Source organism: Stegodyphus dumicola, chromosome 3, assembly GCF_044657685.1.
Source record: "Stegodyphus dumicola isolate Sdum_Otavi_A_Nest chromosome 3, ASM4465768v1".
Taxonomy (NCBI): Eukaryota; Metazoa; Arthropoda; class Arachnida; order Araneae; family Eresidae; genus Stegodyphus; species Stegodyphus dumicola.
In genome coordinates, this window is record NC_140770.1 from 171,703,447 (window position 1) to 171,720,656 (window position 17,210).

Sequence of the window (17,210 nt, forward strand, 5' to 3'; positions counted from 1 at the left end):
CACATTCGAAATTTCATATTCGAGAGTCCAAATGCCCATATTCGGGTATAGGACTAAGTTATTTAAAAGACTTGTGATATTTCTTCAATAGTTGCTACAGCTGCTAAACTTTAAAACTTAATTTCTATGCTTCCTAAAATAAAAAAACGTTATAGGCACAGAAGAAGAAGTTGTGTTAAAAGAAAAAATTATTATTATTCCCTATAAGTGCATTATTATTATATTTTTTAAATATTTGTTTAACTGTTTCTCTTAAGATAGATAATGATTACACTCGATGTCAAGCCATATGGACGTAAATTCGCAGGGAATCTGAAATACTAAAATCTGAAGCCTTCTTCATTAAATCAATATCACATAAATAACAATCGATATCTTCCAACATTTTCAAATTTCAAATATCATACCCTTCTTAGGCTTCAGTACTATTTTTCAAGGTTTCTGTGCTACAAGGTTTACACCTGTCGACCAGAAACTTTTGAGCATGGACCTTATAAGAAATAGACTAACCCAAACGGGTTTTCTCCCTCATCTGAGGCGTTGCCGGTTGTCACCTTGATCCCATCCGGAGGAGTAGGGACGACTTGCAGAAATCTAACATTGGTTTACTATTGCAACGTGTATAATTGTCAAGAAAATTCTGGTTGTAGGGCCTCATTTCACAAATTAGAATTTCTACATATTTTTAATTTTGAAATTGAGATTGATTTTTAAAAATTTAGCATATTTATCAAGCATAATTAACATTCCAAATAATTATAAAGCTATTACATGCTTTCAGAGTTGGATATATTTTTAGCTTTTCCTATGCTGTAAGGAAATTTGTAACTACTTCTTTTAGAGAATAATATCTTAAATCTGAACTAATAGAAAATTTCAAACAAGCAATTTTCTCTTGCAATTTTTATGCTTTTTATTGGTGTGTGAATAAGTAAAAAGTACTAAAATATTTAAAAACGAATTTTTGAAGGTTTTGTTTAAAATTATAAATTCTGTTGCTTTTTTTAAATTATAGATGAGTATTATAGGACAATTTCTATAAAGGAATTTTATTTCAATTATATTTCATAATACATCGTGATAAACACTTTTCACTCCTTAAAAATGTTTATACATTTAATTCTAATATTAAAAAATGTATTTAACCGTTATAATTAATTTTGAAGTGATTTTTTTTTAAATTTATTTTTAGTTCTGGATAAGATTTTTTTTATTTACTGTTAATTTAATTTATTAGCCCAAAGCGGCGATAGTCTAGAAAGGCTGTTAGTTTCGAAGCGGCATTTTGCGCTGTTTTACTATAAGTGTCCCTGTCTCCTTGCAAATTGTTGTTACCAAATATTATCGCCCTGTATTATATGTAAAGAAATTAAATAATAAAGAATCTGCACGAATACATGTATGTTTCTTGCATTGTGACAAAAACGACAGTATCTAGAACCATCAAATTTTGAATAATGTAATCCTCCACCCGAACATAGGCACCGGCCGAATTTCGAATTTGTTTTAATCTATTTCCTATTTTGTAAAACTTTAACGAATTTTTGATTAACAAATTCAACGAATTCAGAGCGAGCACTGTACGGAAATTTACAGTTTTATCTCCAGTGCGGAAATTCTAAAGATATGCTGTTTTCAAATGTATGTGGTTTACGGGCGAAGAACATGATATTCAATAAATATAGGTAACACACAAAACTTTAAAAAAAGATTCCTTTTGCACGTAATATAAAATCTGAGTGCTTCTAGATTTTATTTTATATTTATTTTCCCTTCATTACGCTCAGAAAATTTTATGCTCCGAATTTTATGAATTATTAAAATAACTAATCCACTTTAATGTTAATAACTTAATAATCATATAATCAAATAAATAGGATCGTTTTGTAATATTATTATACTTTGGAAAATCACTGCCTGAAAATGTTCATTAAATTAAAAAAAATTATCAAATCTTGTTTAATTTTACCTTATTTATTTCAAAGCATCACGTACTATCAATCTTATTTAATTTTACTTTATTTTTGCGCAAAATTAAATTCATAAATTTTGTGCTTAAAATTATGAACCGTTTTTACCGTTTTACCAAAGTAAAGATGTTTGTACAAGAATTACGCGTGAAATAAATGCGCGAAATGCAGTAAAAAGTGCTTTAATGAGATATATTAAATCCTATTTGGAAAAAACTGTGGCTTTCATAATCTCATCACTATACAATGTATCACATTTGATAATTAAAAAGAGTTATGTGATACAAACGCCATAGGTTTCAGTGTTAAAGTAAACCAGATCGTCCCTACTCTTTCTTGCCGACATGTCGGTGACACGCGCCCCGCTCACTGGGTTAGTCTATCTCTTATAAGGTCCATGCTTTTGAGTGTGTGACGTCACTGACTCATAGTCTGCTCGAAAACAGACTATAAAGAGAATTAAGTGTAATTGTATCTTTATCTTTACAGTTTCTATAAGCCACGCGGCGTCACTGAACAGAAGCATCGAAAACAGTATAACCTTATTTTCTACTGAGCTTGTTATTGTTACCAATTTTGTGCATAGATAAATGATTTTAGTGCAATCATCTGTGAAATTGTTGTATTTTGCTATGTAATGTAACATAAGAAATATCTAAAAGAGACAAGCTATTCCGGAAAAGTGAAAATACAGGGGCAAGTTCATTTACATTGCGTAAATGGGTATCTCGGTAATTAGGAGAGATATCGCCAAGCTGACAACGGTTTTGTGAAACTTATTTTTGTCGCAAATTTGGCGAGAAATCGCCAAAAGTCTCCAAACATGGCGACCATATGGAGTTATTTTGCTCCGGTCCCTGTATTACCGTTACAGGTACTGTGATTTAATAAATGTAATTGATAACTGTATTAATTGCAACCGTAATTCGACCCTCATGTTATTTTCCGGGAATTTCGAGAGGCAAAAAGTATTAGAAATATCTCCGAGGCCGGTTGAAAACCACATAAGGCCGAAGACAGCATCTGCTCTCAGTTGCTGTTATTATTGCGAGTTGTTAGTTCAGCGTGAGATCAGAAATAATTTCGGGTTAGCTTTCTGTTTAGATGCGCTTTCTGTTAGATTGATTGTGTTTAACGTTTTTAGTATTTTGAAGTGTAACTACTGTTTACTTTGTGTATTTCTGTGGAAACATCCAGAACTTTGAAGTGCTTCATTCGATAAAAAATAAATTTTATTAACTTATCATCGGACCTGTGTGAATTCAATCCATAACGAACCCGTACGCATGCAACATTACATTCTTCGATAGATGGTACTAGGCTCATTTGCGTTTTGCTCAACCTATTGATTTCCATACAAAATAGTTACTTCGCAAAATATATTTGAAAAACTTTTCTTGCTTTTGAGGGAAAAAACTTATATTTAATCGTCGCCGAAATCTATAAAATTTTATTCAAAATCTACACCGACCTAAGGTTGCTTTTTTTTGCTTAATTTTAAATTACAAGGTAACCCAAAAGTCCGTTAATATTTGGAAATTCAATAACTTAACTGGATAATGTAGGTACGGAGGTAAAATCTGACACACATGCTTGAAATATTATTGGGTTTTATTGAAAGCAAAACAAAAGTGCTGAAAACGGCAACAGATGGCGCGTCATATGATAACAATACAACAATTAGCATAACACTTGATTTTTAGAAAATATTATGTTCTTTATAACAAATGTTCAACATATTGACAGTCATTCATCAAAAATGCTTGTAGTTGAAGGACAATGATGTGAACAGAACTGTACAACATATCTGTAGGTATATTGAGAAATTGCCGTCGGATGTTGTGTTTACCAGCCGGACTACAAACTTACGTAAAAACTGATATGCAATTCTGTAACATATCAGTCTACCTCCCACCAGTCACACAGACAGTTTGAATAGCAGAACCACGCATTTTCTTCGAAGGAAAAGAGTCCGATCACGACTGATGGTGATAAATCCGAGTCACACCGTGACCAGCACTCGGAGGCGACGATAGTTAAGTGACTGACTAGTCATAGTCATGAAGAGACTGATTGTCTTTTTTACTACAGCTGATTTCATACGCGATTCTCATGTGACGTCACTGGATTTTGCTTCCTAGTGCCATATGTTGGTCTTTTTCTGCATTTTTTAAAAATTGTTTTGGTTTTTAGCTTTCCATTTAACTCCATGTCATTTTAAGCATGTGTGTTAATTTTTACCTCTCTACATATATTATTATTCCTTAAATTATTGAATTTTCATATGTTAACGGACGTTTGGATCACCGTATAGATTGAGAACAAAAATATTAAAATGGAGATAAAACTAAGCTTTATTTACACCACTTCCATAATATTCTGAAAAATTATTATAAATATTGGTTACTTTTATTTTGTGTATTCTACCTTTAATTTGTATTTACCTTACGTCAAAATTTACATAAAACCTTTCACTAAGATCTTAAAAAATATTCCATGTAAAATTACTTGGTTATAAAATGAAACAATGCAAAGCGCCTATATTATTTAAGTTAGAAATAATTTCGAAAAGTCAGTCAAGTTAAACGAAAGCATTTCCATATTACTAAAAGCAAAGCACTCATTTATCTCATCGTGCATGTTATAGAACTTTGTAGCCGGAGCTAAGACTTCAGAAGATTAATGCGCTACCCATAATTAATCATTAATGATGTGCGCTCGAGGCCAGACTCATCTGATCAATTAGGTGGGAACAGCATAATTAATTGCCTGAATTCTTAGCATTTTCTGTGGCATGAAAATGCCTTCCCGTTATCTACGTCTTAATCAAAATGATATCTCTTGTACATAGATTAATATAAAAGCGAAGCAACAGAATGAATTTTTGTACAATATACTATTTAGCTGTTTACACTTTAAAAATAATTTTTAAATTAGACAAAAAAGCAACTTTATTTTGGTTCAGGTTTTAAATAAAACTCTATTGATTTTGAGAGTGACCGGAGATAAGGCCCTTTTCTTCAGGAGCAAAAGAACAATTTTTGCAAAATGGAAGAAATGAAAACTTTTCTATACCAGAGCATTTGGTAGGGATGCGCCATCTATTGAGGGAAATAGTAATGAAACGTGCAAAATTAAGATATTAAAACTCAGAAAACGTTTCAATGACTGGATTATACTTCATATATCATAACTAAGATAAATTTTTGTGAATGTCAAAAGATTCAAGGATATCCAATTTAACAATTGATGAATTACAAGCTTTAATGATAATAGTTTTCAGATCCAAAGTCGAAATCCTGATGAAAGGTCCAACTTCATTACCAATAGAAGATTTGTTTATTTCTATCCGACTGTTATGGTTAGCACAAGTTTAACGTAAGTGAGATTTTAACTCACTCATAATCAGTACAGCATCGGTACAGAGAGTGATACGACAGAGTTACAAAACTCCTAAGCTGACGACATCCTCTCCTAAGATTCTCGCTCTTTATTCAGGTTCACTTAATTTTCATATCTGGTGAAAGCAGAAGAAAATGCAGAAATGCAGGATATATTTAAGGTAAAAAATAGCGTGTTCATTAAAAAAAACCTTTTAGCGTCCTTTTTATATTAAAATAAGGTACAATTACGAAAATAAAATTCGGCGGGAATAGAAAAAAACGAAATTGTTTGTTTATATATAGACTATACTAAAAAACATTTTGCCTTTGTACAAATTGTTATATACATGTTATATAAATTATATGTATGTATGTACATATGTACATACGTACGTATGTACGTATGTATGTATGTGTGTGTGTATATTTGAATTTAACAAATACAAAAACTTTATCTCATTCATATAAAGCTAATTAAAATTTTAAATTATGAAAATTCAAGTGTAAACAAAATAAAATGATTAATTATTAATTACTGAAAATTAATCTGTGTATTATGTATATATATATATATATGTATATTGTCCTATTGCATTGTTTACATGCATATATACATATAGTAGAATCTCGATTATCCGAGCTAATGTGGACAAAGGCTAACTCGGATAACACGGATTGATACAAAGATTATTTTAATACTATAATGTTACTGTACATACTATAGGGAATTTACTAACATACATGATTCTTGTAGGAGCGTAGCAATATAAAGCATATGCACCGTTTAAGTGTACAGATATACACGTAGTTCTAAACATGATACTTACTATAAACTTCAAACCACGTACCTGTATTACAAATTAAATGCTGTACAGTATACATAACATATCACACATTAAAAAATATCAGTAACATCCTTCTACGTCATTATGCTACCTCGCTTTCTCGTCGCCATGTTGCGTAGACATCGCAAAATCGTAATGTCGGCTGGCGACGTGTAATCTTGCGGATCAGCATAGAGTAGTATCTTTCCGATAGTGTTCAAGCCATCTGTGTGATTGATCTTGGTTTGAGCAATTGCCATATCTTTATCATTAGAACTTTCATTGTGCGTGACTAATAGGCAATAGTCTCATCAGCTCATCAATTTAAGTTGTTCATCATCTTGCATTCAATCATTCACACCTTCATTCTTTACTACTTCTATAACTTGCAGCTGGTCTTAGATAATCGCTAATTCTTCATTATCTGCTTTTTGAATTCGTGTCATCATCATCATTTTGCGAAATATTTTTCCATCTTTGCAGAACAAAAGATTGTTTCACGTTATCCCGCTATTCTGCCATTTTGTTATTTACTAGATCTTCTAAATGGCTGAAAAGCATGCTTCTATGGTTTTGTTTCAGGTTTTCTAAACGTCTTGGTCCAAAGGCTGAATCAAAGTGTAACGTTAGGGGGTAAAAATATTCCCCAGACCTCTCTACTAACCGGCTGGTGTTCATGAGAAATACCAAGTGCTGTGTCCAAAATTAACACCGCCTTTGAAACAAATTATTTCCATCAGAAAATTGCTTAACATATGGCAAAAACTCTTCGTGGAACCATGATTTGAATATTGCCAATCCATCCAAGTGCGTTGTGGGTTTGTTTATTTTACGGAAAATTTTCAACAATTCATATTTTTAAACGCCCTTGACATTTTCTGCCTTCCTTATAAGAAACGCTTAAACTTGTCACTGGCAGATTTGTTTGAACACGACAAAACCGTCACCTTTTTTTTAATTTCGTGTGTAGCCAAGAGCTGATTGTTCTTTCTCGGCAACTTTTTAAAATTCAGACCGTTTTGTCACAGATATTAACTTTCTTTGCGCTTCTATGCTTTGTTGGACTATATAATCCAATTTGTTAATAATGGAAGTCACTGCACCTGAGTTAGTTAACAAAATGTTCCCTGCAATGTTTAATATTCGCATGCCATATCATTTCTTTCAAAGATTAAGCCAATCTATATTGGCGGTGAATTTCTCTTTACCATCTTTACGACTCAGGTAAAAATCCAAAGTCTTAGCTTGTAATAGTGGGCAGATAATGGACTTACTCTCTCATCTGCTGAAACCATAAAAACAGTGCTTCTGATGTCTATTCATAATAGTTATGTTTTACTGTTTTTCTTCTTTTTGAGACATTATCATCTCCAGGGCCGTGTCACCTGTTTTTCAGTTCTCTCCCTTTTCCTTCACCAGTCGCCAACTAGCACTTCGCAACCGCTTACACCACGATCTAGCCTGTTAATAGCAGCAAGCTTTTCTTCTAGTAATAAAACCACACACTTTTTCTGGCAAGATCGTAGTTTACCAGTCAGTTGTTCACACACTCGTGCTAGCTTTATTATTAAGCACTATTTTCTTCGCACTTACGCTATGAATAATTCAACAGCAAAATTAAAAAAATTATAAAATCAGCACAGCAGCATACGTTTAGAATTCCCAATGCAGTGTTAAGAGGGGGACATTTTTCAGTCTTTTCTCAGATTATATCAATATTCAGTTTTCTTACTAAGATGGCTTGCAAAACATTTTAAAACTTTTTTTATTATTAACGTTTTGTGTGCTAACTTTATATATTAAATATCACGTCCTTTGCATTTACGCCACAAAAAAAAATTAATTCAATAGTAAAGCCACAAAATATTTAAAAAGAGCATATCTTTAGAATTTCCGATGGACAGTCTCGTGCGGAGATAAAAAGTGTTTGACCATACAGTGCTGCCTCTGCTCGCTTTGTAACCGCTGAGTTTGTTAATCAAAAATTCGATAAGGTTAAATACGTATGATAAGGTTTATCGATAAATTCGATAAGGTTTATCGAAAAATATGAAATAGATAATAAAAGGAACTCAAAATTAGGGCTTTTAAGTGCACATGTTTGGGTGGAGAACAACGTTATTCAAAATTGGATGGCTCTAGATACGTCTTTTATTCATGGCGAGAGGAGCGTACACACATACATGCAAATCCTTCATTATTTAATTTCTTTAAAGATATTACAGAGCGACAGCATTTGGTGGCAATAATTTGAAAAGCGATTCACGTTTATAATGGACGACTCACGTTTATAATAGACGACAAAAGATCCCGTTTCGAGACTAAGATTTTCGGGCTAACCCCCTTTAAAAGAAAACGCTAAAGTCGCTTATGCTGGTGCGTGGAATTTATGTACTGTGGCTCCGGTGCGAAAACTAAAAACGAACTGATTTTTAGCTCAAAGTGCGAAAACTGAAAAGCAAAAACTGAAGCCGATGAGCTCAAATATGGCAACGATGTGGCTCTTACCTTTATAGTATGAATTAATGTTAAAACAAAAGTCTGCAGATTGCTTGCATTTTGAGCAAGGCTACTTTAACGAAACTGCTTCCGCTGTTTTGCTATAAATATTGAAATTACAAAGACGGAGCTGTTGCACATAATTTAGTCCATATGAAGACCCTAACAATTCGTACTCACTAATGTCACCCAAAAGAAGAACAAGTAAAATTAAACTTCAAATGCGTATACAATACCGAAGATAATATAAAATATAATAATATACAACCATTTTTATTAATCTTTGTTTAACGCTTCAAGCACAACTTGTCAAGGGAAAAATGTTTTGGAGCCTTAAAACAAGTTGATTACATGTTTCGTTCATGTGAATAATTCGAGATTCTAAACCGCAATTCTCGAATCAAATTTTCAGTTTAAAACAGCATTTAACTGGCTCTCAAAATTTTCAGACCTTTTCCCTACATGCATTCGCAACCCCAGAACTACAAAAATAAAAACACAAATTGAAAATCGCAAAAAACGTTTTAAGCAAAATCCTGAAAAATAAAATGCTAAAAAAGATTAAAAAGGCCAAAGAACTAATTACAATAATAGACATCAAGGGGAAATCCTAAGCATTATAAGCAACATTATTAAAATGAAAAGCACTTTTTATTAGGTAAATATTTAAAGCCTAAAATAAGCGCGGCTCGAAAGCGTATTAAATTAGCTTTTTCGGAATCAAAATAACCAAAAAAAAAAAAAAAAAAAAAAGAAAAAGTACTCCTATACAAAGCTGCAGAGAGCGCATGCAAGCTGATGACAGTAACGAAGATTTTATTAAAAATACTCAAAGCATAATCTACCGAGAATAAACGAAGTTTCATTTAGAAAGCTGCTGAGATCGAACGAAGTACTTAATTAAACACAGACGTCACAGCTTCCGAAAATTCTTCAAACGCAAAACTGCCTAGAACAAATGAAGTTACATTATAAAGCTAAGGAAAACTTTAAAAAACTTTAAAAAAAAAGTTTTAATTACGTTTAAAAATGATTGAGAATGTACTCAAGATGGTCTAGAACAATTTAAAATTAAAATAAAATTAAATAATAAAATAAAATAAAATTATATATATATATAATTTGTACACCTCAAAGGAAACTTCTCGGAAGTTTATTGTTTTTAAATTAACGGATTTTTTGCCTTGGCAAAAAAGTAAATCACTGCCATTTCAGCAAAATAATTGTTGCCAGACCAATGCGTAAACGATGCAGTAAAATAAAGAGATTAAGCCTGGTTCTTAAAAACAAGTTCAAGTAAAATATTATTACATGAAGCGCTTTTCACTGCTTGGCGCTGCCATTTTTAAAAGCGTAAGTTTTTATGTTCTATACGTTCAGTTTCCGGAGGGATAACTCTTAAAGTAGCAGGCTTATCGTAATTGCTTAGTTTAAAATTGTTTCATGCGTTGATTTGAAATCAACTCAATAATTTGATTGCAGTTTCCTTTAAATTTCACGATTTTTGTATTTTTAATTATTTAAATACACATTTTTAATTTTTGAAATTTTGATGATAAACTTTTCAAGATATTAGGCTCTAATTTAAAATTATCAGAATGCAGTTTCTTCTTTTCTTTTTCTTTATTTAAATGCAAATAGTTTATTCCCAGAAAATTACAGTAAGTATTTTTTTAATAAAAAATTAGGAAATATATTCTTCGTCTCCTATTTGCAGGACTCCTTATAATAACCATCTAATTTTGTGTATCATTCTTATACATAAGTAGGTGGATACAAGTTAGTTTCACTTAAAATGTCCGAGCCCACCAGCGGCCGAGCGGTAAAGTCGCTGAACACTGGTAGTTCGGTCCGAGGTTCGAATCCCGCGAACGGGCTGGCTGCATGGGTGTTTTCGCGGTTTTCCCCATGTGTAACGTGTATGCGAGCCAGTTTCCCTTAGAAAGTCCTCCACGAAAGGCATTCATCCCCTTAGGCAGATAGCCCTAGTGTGCTTTGCCGTAATTAAATACACACACACACACTTAAAATGTCCTCCACGAAGTCATTCCATCCCTTGGGCAGATAGCCTTAGCTTGCTTTGCCATAATCAAATAAACCAAACCTAATGCATTATTAAACATTTCTTATTTTAGGAAGTTGTTTTCAGTTTTATTATAATAAAATCGTATGTTTCACAATTCAAACATAATGTAAAGAAATATATTGTTAGAAATGTCTTTTATTAATCTCGCTAATACCTCAGTTACGAAACGATTAGATACTTGATACACAGTGTATAATTTAATTTTATTATTAAAATTTTTCAAAAGTATTTATGAAGAAATAAGTACAATTTTTATGTTGCTAGTTTGTTAAGCAACGTACAGTTTTAACTGAAAAGAAAATTAAAAGATCTTATGACATGAATGAAAAACCTTTAATGCAAAATCTTCGATATGTAAAGTTTTTAAAGTACACCTACTAATGGAAAATGTCTAGTATGCAAAGCTTCTGATGCAAAATCTTTTATCTATGCAAAACCTCTGAAAATGGCAATTTGCCAAGCAGCATGCAAATTACCATATATATGCACCGCATTGCCATGAAAGCGCCTTTATCGTAATGTTCAAACTCTTCGAAGAATAAAACTGAAGAAGAAATAAAATATTTGAGCTAAGTGCGGAAAAAGTACTGTGATTTGACTTTTCAGACATAATAACGGAGTGAACAACATTTCGATATTCAAACGCATTAGGTGATAGTATAGTGGTTAGAGAAGGTTGAAGCTATAGTGTTTAATTTAGACTTTTAAAAGTCTTTTCACCCTACCTTATTTCGTATAGGGCTTATTTTCTCTACGTCATCTGAGACTATAGGTCAAGTCAGCCTTCATTTGTATGCTTTTCATAAGCATGAACACGCTAAATGGAAACGAAGTGGTAAAAAACAAGTAAGCAACTCGACCATCTACAGCAGCAGCCGTTACCATAATTATGAGGCAAGCGACACGGGAAAATGACCCTAAAGTGATTATTAAAAATAAAAGTATATTTAGCAGCATAGACCCAAACATCGGAGAGAGGTTCAGCTCTTGAATAAGTCCTTGAAGGTTTGATTGTTTTCGGTATATCCTCTTCGTTCTTGCGGGTGTAGTATTGACCTATCTTCCGTGGTGCAAACTAGACACGGGGCAAACTAGGCAGGTTCCGTGGTGCAAACTAGCTCAAGTTTTTAGTGATGAAACGGTTAAATGACTGAGGGTTCTCCATCATTCTGACAAATGCTGAAAAAGCAAATGTAAGGCTATTTGAGGGAAAAAAGTGCATCAGGTTTACTAACTAGTTATTTCGTCTTCTTACGCAAGAATACATATACAAGAAAAATTGTAATTTGCTATTTTACTTTTCAATACACATCCCAGTGCCCCTCTAAACAGGTTCAGTTTAGTTTAGTGTAGTTTAGTGACAGAGGACGCGAGCATCACCCCTCTACCATGGCGGTCCCCCTTATCTAGAGCATCACAAGGTGGTATGGGGATGGGTGGGGGACCACACGAACTCCCCAAAACAGTCGCCGATACCCAGCATATTTATTGAATATCATGTAAAAAAATGCTAGAAAAGGGCCATGGCAGATACGTACTTTGCCACAGTGCTTTAAGTGACATACATATGCAGCATAATATTGCATTGAGACATTCAATGATACATGATATCTGATACTACGTGATATATTACTGAAACTCAATGGTACTCATTGGTTAACTGTATAAATACTGCATTTAGACTGTTGCATACTACACGATACATAAAAAGTATATATAACATGAATCATGAATCATTAGGTTTGGTTTATTTGATTATGGCAAAGCAAGCTAAGGCTATCTGCCCAAGGGATGGAATGACTTCGTGGAGGACATTTTAAGTGTGTGTGTGTGTATTTAATTACGGCAAAGCACACTAGGGCTATCTGCCTAAGGGGATGAATGCCTTTCGTGGAGGACTTTCTAAGGGAAACGGGCTCGCATACACGTTACACATGGGGAAAACCGCGAAAACACCCATGCAGCCAGTCCGTTCGCGGGATTCGAACCTCGGACCGAACTACCAGTGTTCAGCGACTTTACCGCTCGGCCGCTGGTGGGCTCGGTCATTTTAAGTGAAACTAACTTGTATCCACCTACTTATGTATAAGAATGATACACAAAATTAGATGGTTATTATAAGGAGTCCTGCAAATAGGAGACGAAGAATATATTTCCTAATTTTTTATTAAAAAAATACTTACTGTAATTTTCTGGGAATAAACTATTTGCATTTAAATAAAGAAAAAGAAAAGAAAAAACTGCATTCTGATAATTTTAAATTAGAGCCTAATATCTTGAAAAGTTTATCATCAAAATTTCAAAAATTAAAAATGTGTATTTAAATAATTAAAAATACAAAAATCGTGAAATTTAAAGGAAACTGCAATCAGATTATTGAGTATTACTACATACAGACTATATACTATATTCTACATACTATATACTACATACAGACTACAGACTACATACTACATAGAGGGTACAGACTGCATACTGCAAAAGGAGTACATATTACATGATATAAGAGACTAAAAGATGACAATAAACAAAAAGAATACATTTACCATGATTAAACTGATGCTGCACAAAATATACCAATAAAAGTATATGCTTCTACATGAATTACCTTGAACTATATGATACATTTGATGTTACATGATTTTTGCACGATACAACATATTGTTGCATATGGTATGAAGCTATAAAGCCGTATGAAACCTAACTTTGAATGATACACATGGCACAGAATAGCTTATTATGCTTGATACCATATTTTGCGAATGATGCTAAAAATTACATACTGTATGGCACCACGTAAGGTATATTGCAACGTGGTACAGCATGTGAAGAGATAATACTAGTAAGACTATAATACAGCATGATTCTAAATTTTTCCTACAAAAACATTTATACTGTATAATCACATAATTATATTGTAGAGACATTATGTTTTTTGGAAGCAAGAGATTGAAAAATTAGCAAAGACTTCGCCGGGAATCGAACCACGGACCTCTGGAATACCGGCCCAGCGTGCAGAACCACTACACCACGAAGGCACGCTAGGAAGGCGGGAGAAATACCTTATATACTTCACCTTTTAAAAGACTACTGGGGTTTTTAGGGGGCCCTATCGCCAAATCCTGGGTGTGGAGAGTCATCATCCACAACCCTTTTAGTTCGGGAGCCACTGTAGAGACATTAGGTTTTTTGGAAGCAAAAGATTGAAAAATTAGCAACGCCCTCGCATGGAATAGAACCACAGACCTCTGGAATATCGGCCCAACTTGCAGAACCACTACACCACGAAGGCACGCTAGGAAGGCGGGAGAAGTACCTTATAATATGATGCTTAGTGATACTAAATACATAAGGTAACTTAGTACATGATATGTACTAAGCAACAGGGGATTCCGTTGAAACTATGTTACTATTTGATACTACATAACTTACATGATGCATTTATTACTGCATAAAAATGTACTATTATACAATATGCCGAAGAGAGTATAACTTAGCATAATACCATAGTACAACATAATACTACATAATATAATATAACATAATACTACATAATATAATACAACATAATACTACATAATATAATACAACATAATACCACATAATATAATACAAAATAACACTACATATTATAATACAACATAATACTACATAATATAATACAACATAATAATACACAATACTAAATGATACTACAAAATACCACATGATACATACAGGATATTTGCATTACCACGCATTACTTTGTGTCACAACAGTATTGTATGGACGATACCATATGTTACTATATAACACTAATGGCATAACATTATACGATACTACAAGATACATAGGTTCATGATACATCTAAATAGGTTCATAATAATGTGTTTTTCTAAGTCTGTCAGTATCTCTCTAAATATATTCATATGATATTTTCTTCAAGAAACGTTTAATTAGTCCTGGCCCTGTTGGCTTTTACGATATAATTCGACCTTAACATTTCTAAGCTCTCATACCTGGAATGTATTTTAATGTCTGAAAAGTAACAAGAAGTTAATGAATATTACAATCCTTACCACTTTATCTTGGTCGAAGATTTCTACCACAATAATAGGAGGGTCTTCTCGAATATCTTCCTTGCTTCCGTAGACCACTACATCACTAAAGAGAAGCATCTCATCCCACGTCGGACTCAGTGTCTCATCGATCACCTGTGAAATACATACCGTTTCAGGTCAGGTATTATGGTATTCAATAAAAGTTGTTAGCAAATAAAAGTAAAAGGAAACTCTATGCGAAACTCTAAGGTTAAATACATTTTAGTTTTATTATTAATTTTTGCATGCTCTTCTTTTTTAATGCGGAAGTTGTATGGCTATATATGAAATAGGATGAATTAGAGAAAACTTCAACGGATTGGTGATGGTTCTTTGCATTGTAATAACTTGGACAGGCTTTACTGCATAGTTACAAAGATAACTCTCTAATACAGATGCAGCTGTTAATTCCGCACATAATTTTATTTCTTGATAACTAATTCTTTGGACATATATTTTTTCCATTGCATATCATCATTGTGTTTACGGTATGTACTACACAATTTTATACAGATTATACTTTTAGAGCAATGGTCAAAAGTTAGCTCGTCCGCCAACATCCAATGGGAGAATGCCCTGTATGAAGTACAACATTCATTAGCATAAATGTGTATACTTAGGAAGCATTGATATAATGCAATATAGATGCTGTTATAGTAGCTGTTATGGAATAAACGGAATTATATTGCTATGCAGCGTGATATAGTTCGTATCTATGCTGGGAAACAACATCCATTATCCTTTGGTTTTTTTCTATTAGGTGCTATTTCTTAATTACATATATTTTGAGTTCTTGTGCATTGTTATTCGTCCACTTTATGCGAAGTCCTTTTGTTATCTGACAGCTTATTAAGCAGTGGTCTCGAATACCTTGCTTGGTACTCAGCGATTAATCACAGACTGAGAAAACGAATGGTTCGTATGCAGCTGGACATCAAATAAACTTGGGTGCTTCATCATAACAGTACGTCCCGTCATGCAAAACGTTTTTCAAGAGCATTTCTGGCTTGAAAAAGCATTCCTGTTAACCCTCAACACATATATTTCAGGACCTTAGTTCCTGCCACTTTTGAAAAATCAGTTTGAAAGGGAACACATTTGGAACCACAGAAAACATAAAAGAGATTGAGATGGACCAGTTGAAAATTATTTCAATATTGGATGTCTAGAATTGCTATGAAAAGTGCAAGCAATGTCTTAGGCTGAATATGTGGCTTCCTTGTGAAGGAGAACGACTGAATTTATAATTTAAATACAAACACAAGGGCTTCTAGAAAGTGTGTCATTACTTTATTTACAGATCTCACATTGATTCATGAAATTTCATAAGCAATTCATTAAGAGAAATGATAGTATTTTAAATGGAATTTAGTAAATAAATGATAATATTTTAATTAAAATTATGTTAAAGAAAATAAAATGTTTTGCACTTTACAGATCTTGATATATTTAAATTCAAATAGTAAATACTTATTTCACATTAATTTTTGATGGAAAATATCGATGTATTTGGCAATTGAGGAAAGTTTTCATTTAAATATTCAATAATGTTTTAGTTGCAGTTTTGAAATAAAGAAGATGACAGCAGTAATAAAAAATACGACATTGCTTTAAAATCTTATTTGTATTTTTGTGCACGACGTTTTAGATTTATGTGAAAAACGCAATAAAATTTGCTATGTTGGGTGTTAGATTCTACGCGTTTTCTAGTCTCTTAATTCCTAGTAAAAGAAAAAGTACGAAATAAATTTAACTTGCATTCTTTAAACTTTAAAAAAGTGAAGAAATAAAAAGTAAATTTAATTTATTACAGATTCGAAAATTCTTACTCACCTGAGTTGTTTGACTTTGATCAGAAAACAAGACTCGTGCAAAAGGATCAGAGAGACCAGAAGAATCAGAGCCAATAAGGGATCTTGCTTGATACATGTGACAGCGTAATTCGAACACTTGCTTTTCTGAAACAACGTATACTTTTAAAAAGCGAAGTGCGAGAAAGAACACCACTTTAATTATCTAAAAGTGAAGTGATAAGATCAATAGTATAGATATATAGTTGAATACTCAAGGGTAAGTTTCTCTACATAAAACACATTTAACTGAAAATAACTGCAAACTCATATTAAATTATAATGCAGGTTATTTAAAATAAACTATGTGAGCAAAAGCATTTTAAATGATTAATCCCAGATTCGTGAATCAGGTTTGAGAAATAAATGAAATGAAGTGGAATTTTTGATTATCGTGATACTTTTAATTAAAAGTGTACAATTTTTTTTGAACAAAACTTTTACAGGGAAACTAAAAATTAGAATTAATAAGTTATTACTTAATGTACTAAGATTTCTCCAGGGAAGAAAACTTATTCG

General features: G+C 32.6%; 1 protein-coding gene across 1 annotated transcript in view; it reads right to left on the reverse strand.

Annotated features, from left to right (window-relative positions):
* Window positions 1-17,210, reverse strand: part of LOC118186930 (otoferlin-like) — a 963,443-nt gene that overhangs the window by 168,397 nt on the left and 777,836 nt on the right. The window contains exons 25-26 of the mRNA XM_085813615.1: window positions 16,675-16,799; window positions 14,821-14,955 (exon numbers count right to left, since the gene is read on the reverse strand). Of these exons, the coding sequence (XP_085669741.1) occupies window positions 14,821-14,955; window positions 16,675-16,799 (260 nt within the window). The remainder of the gene's footprint in view (window positions 1-14,820; window positions 14,956-16,674; window positions 16,800-17,210) is intronic.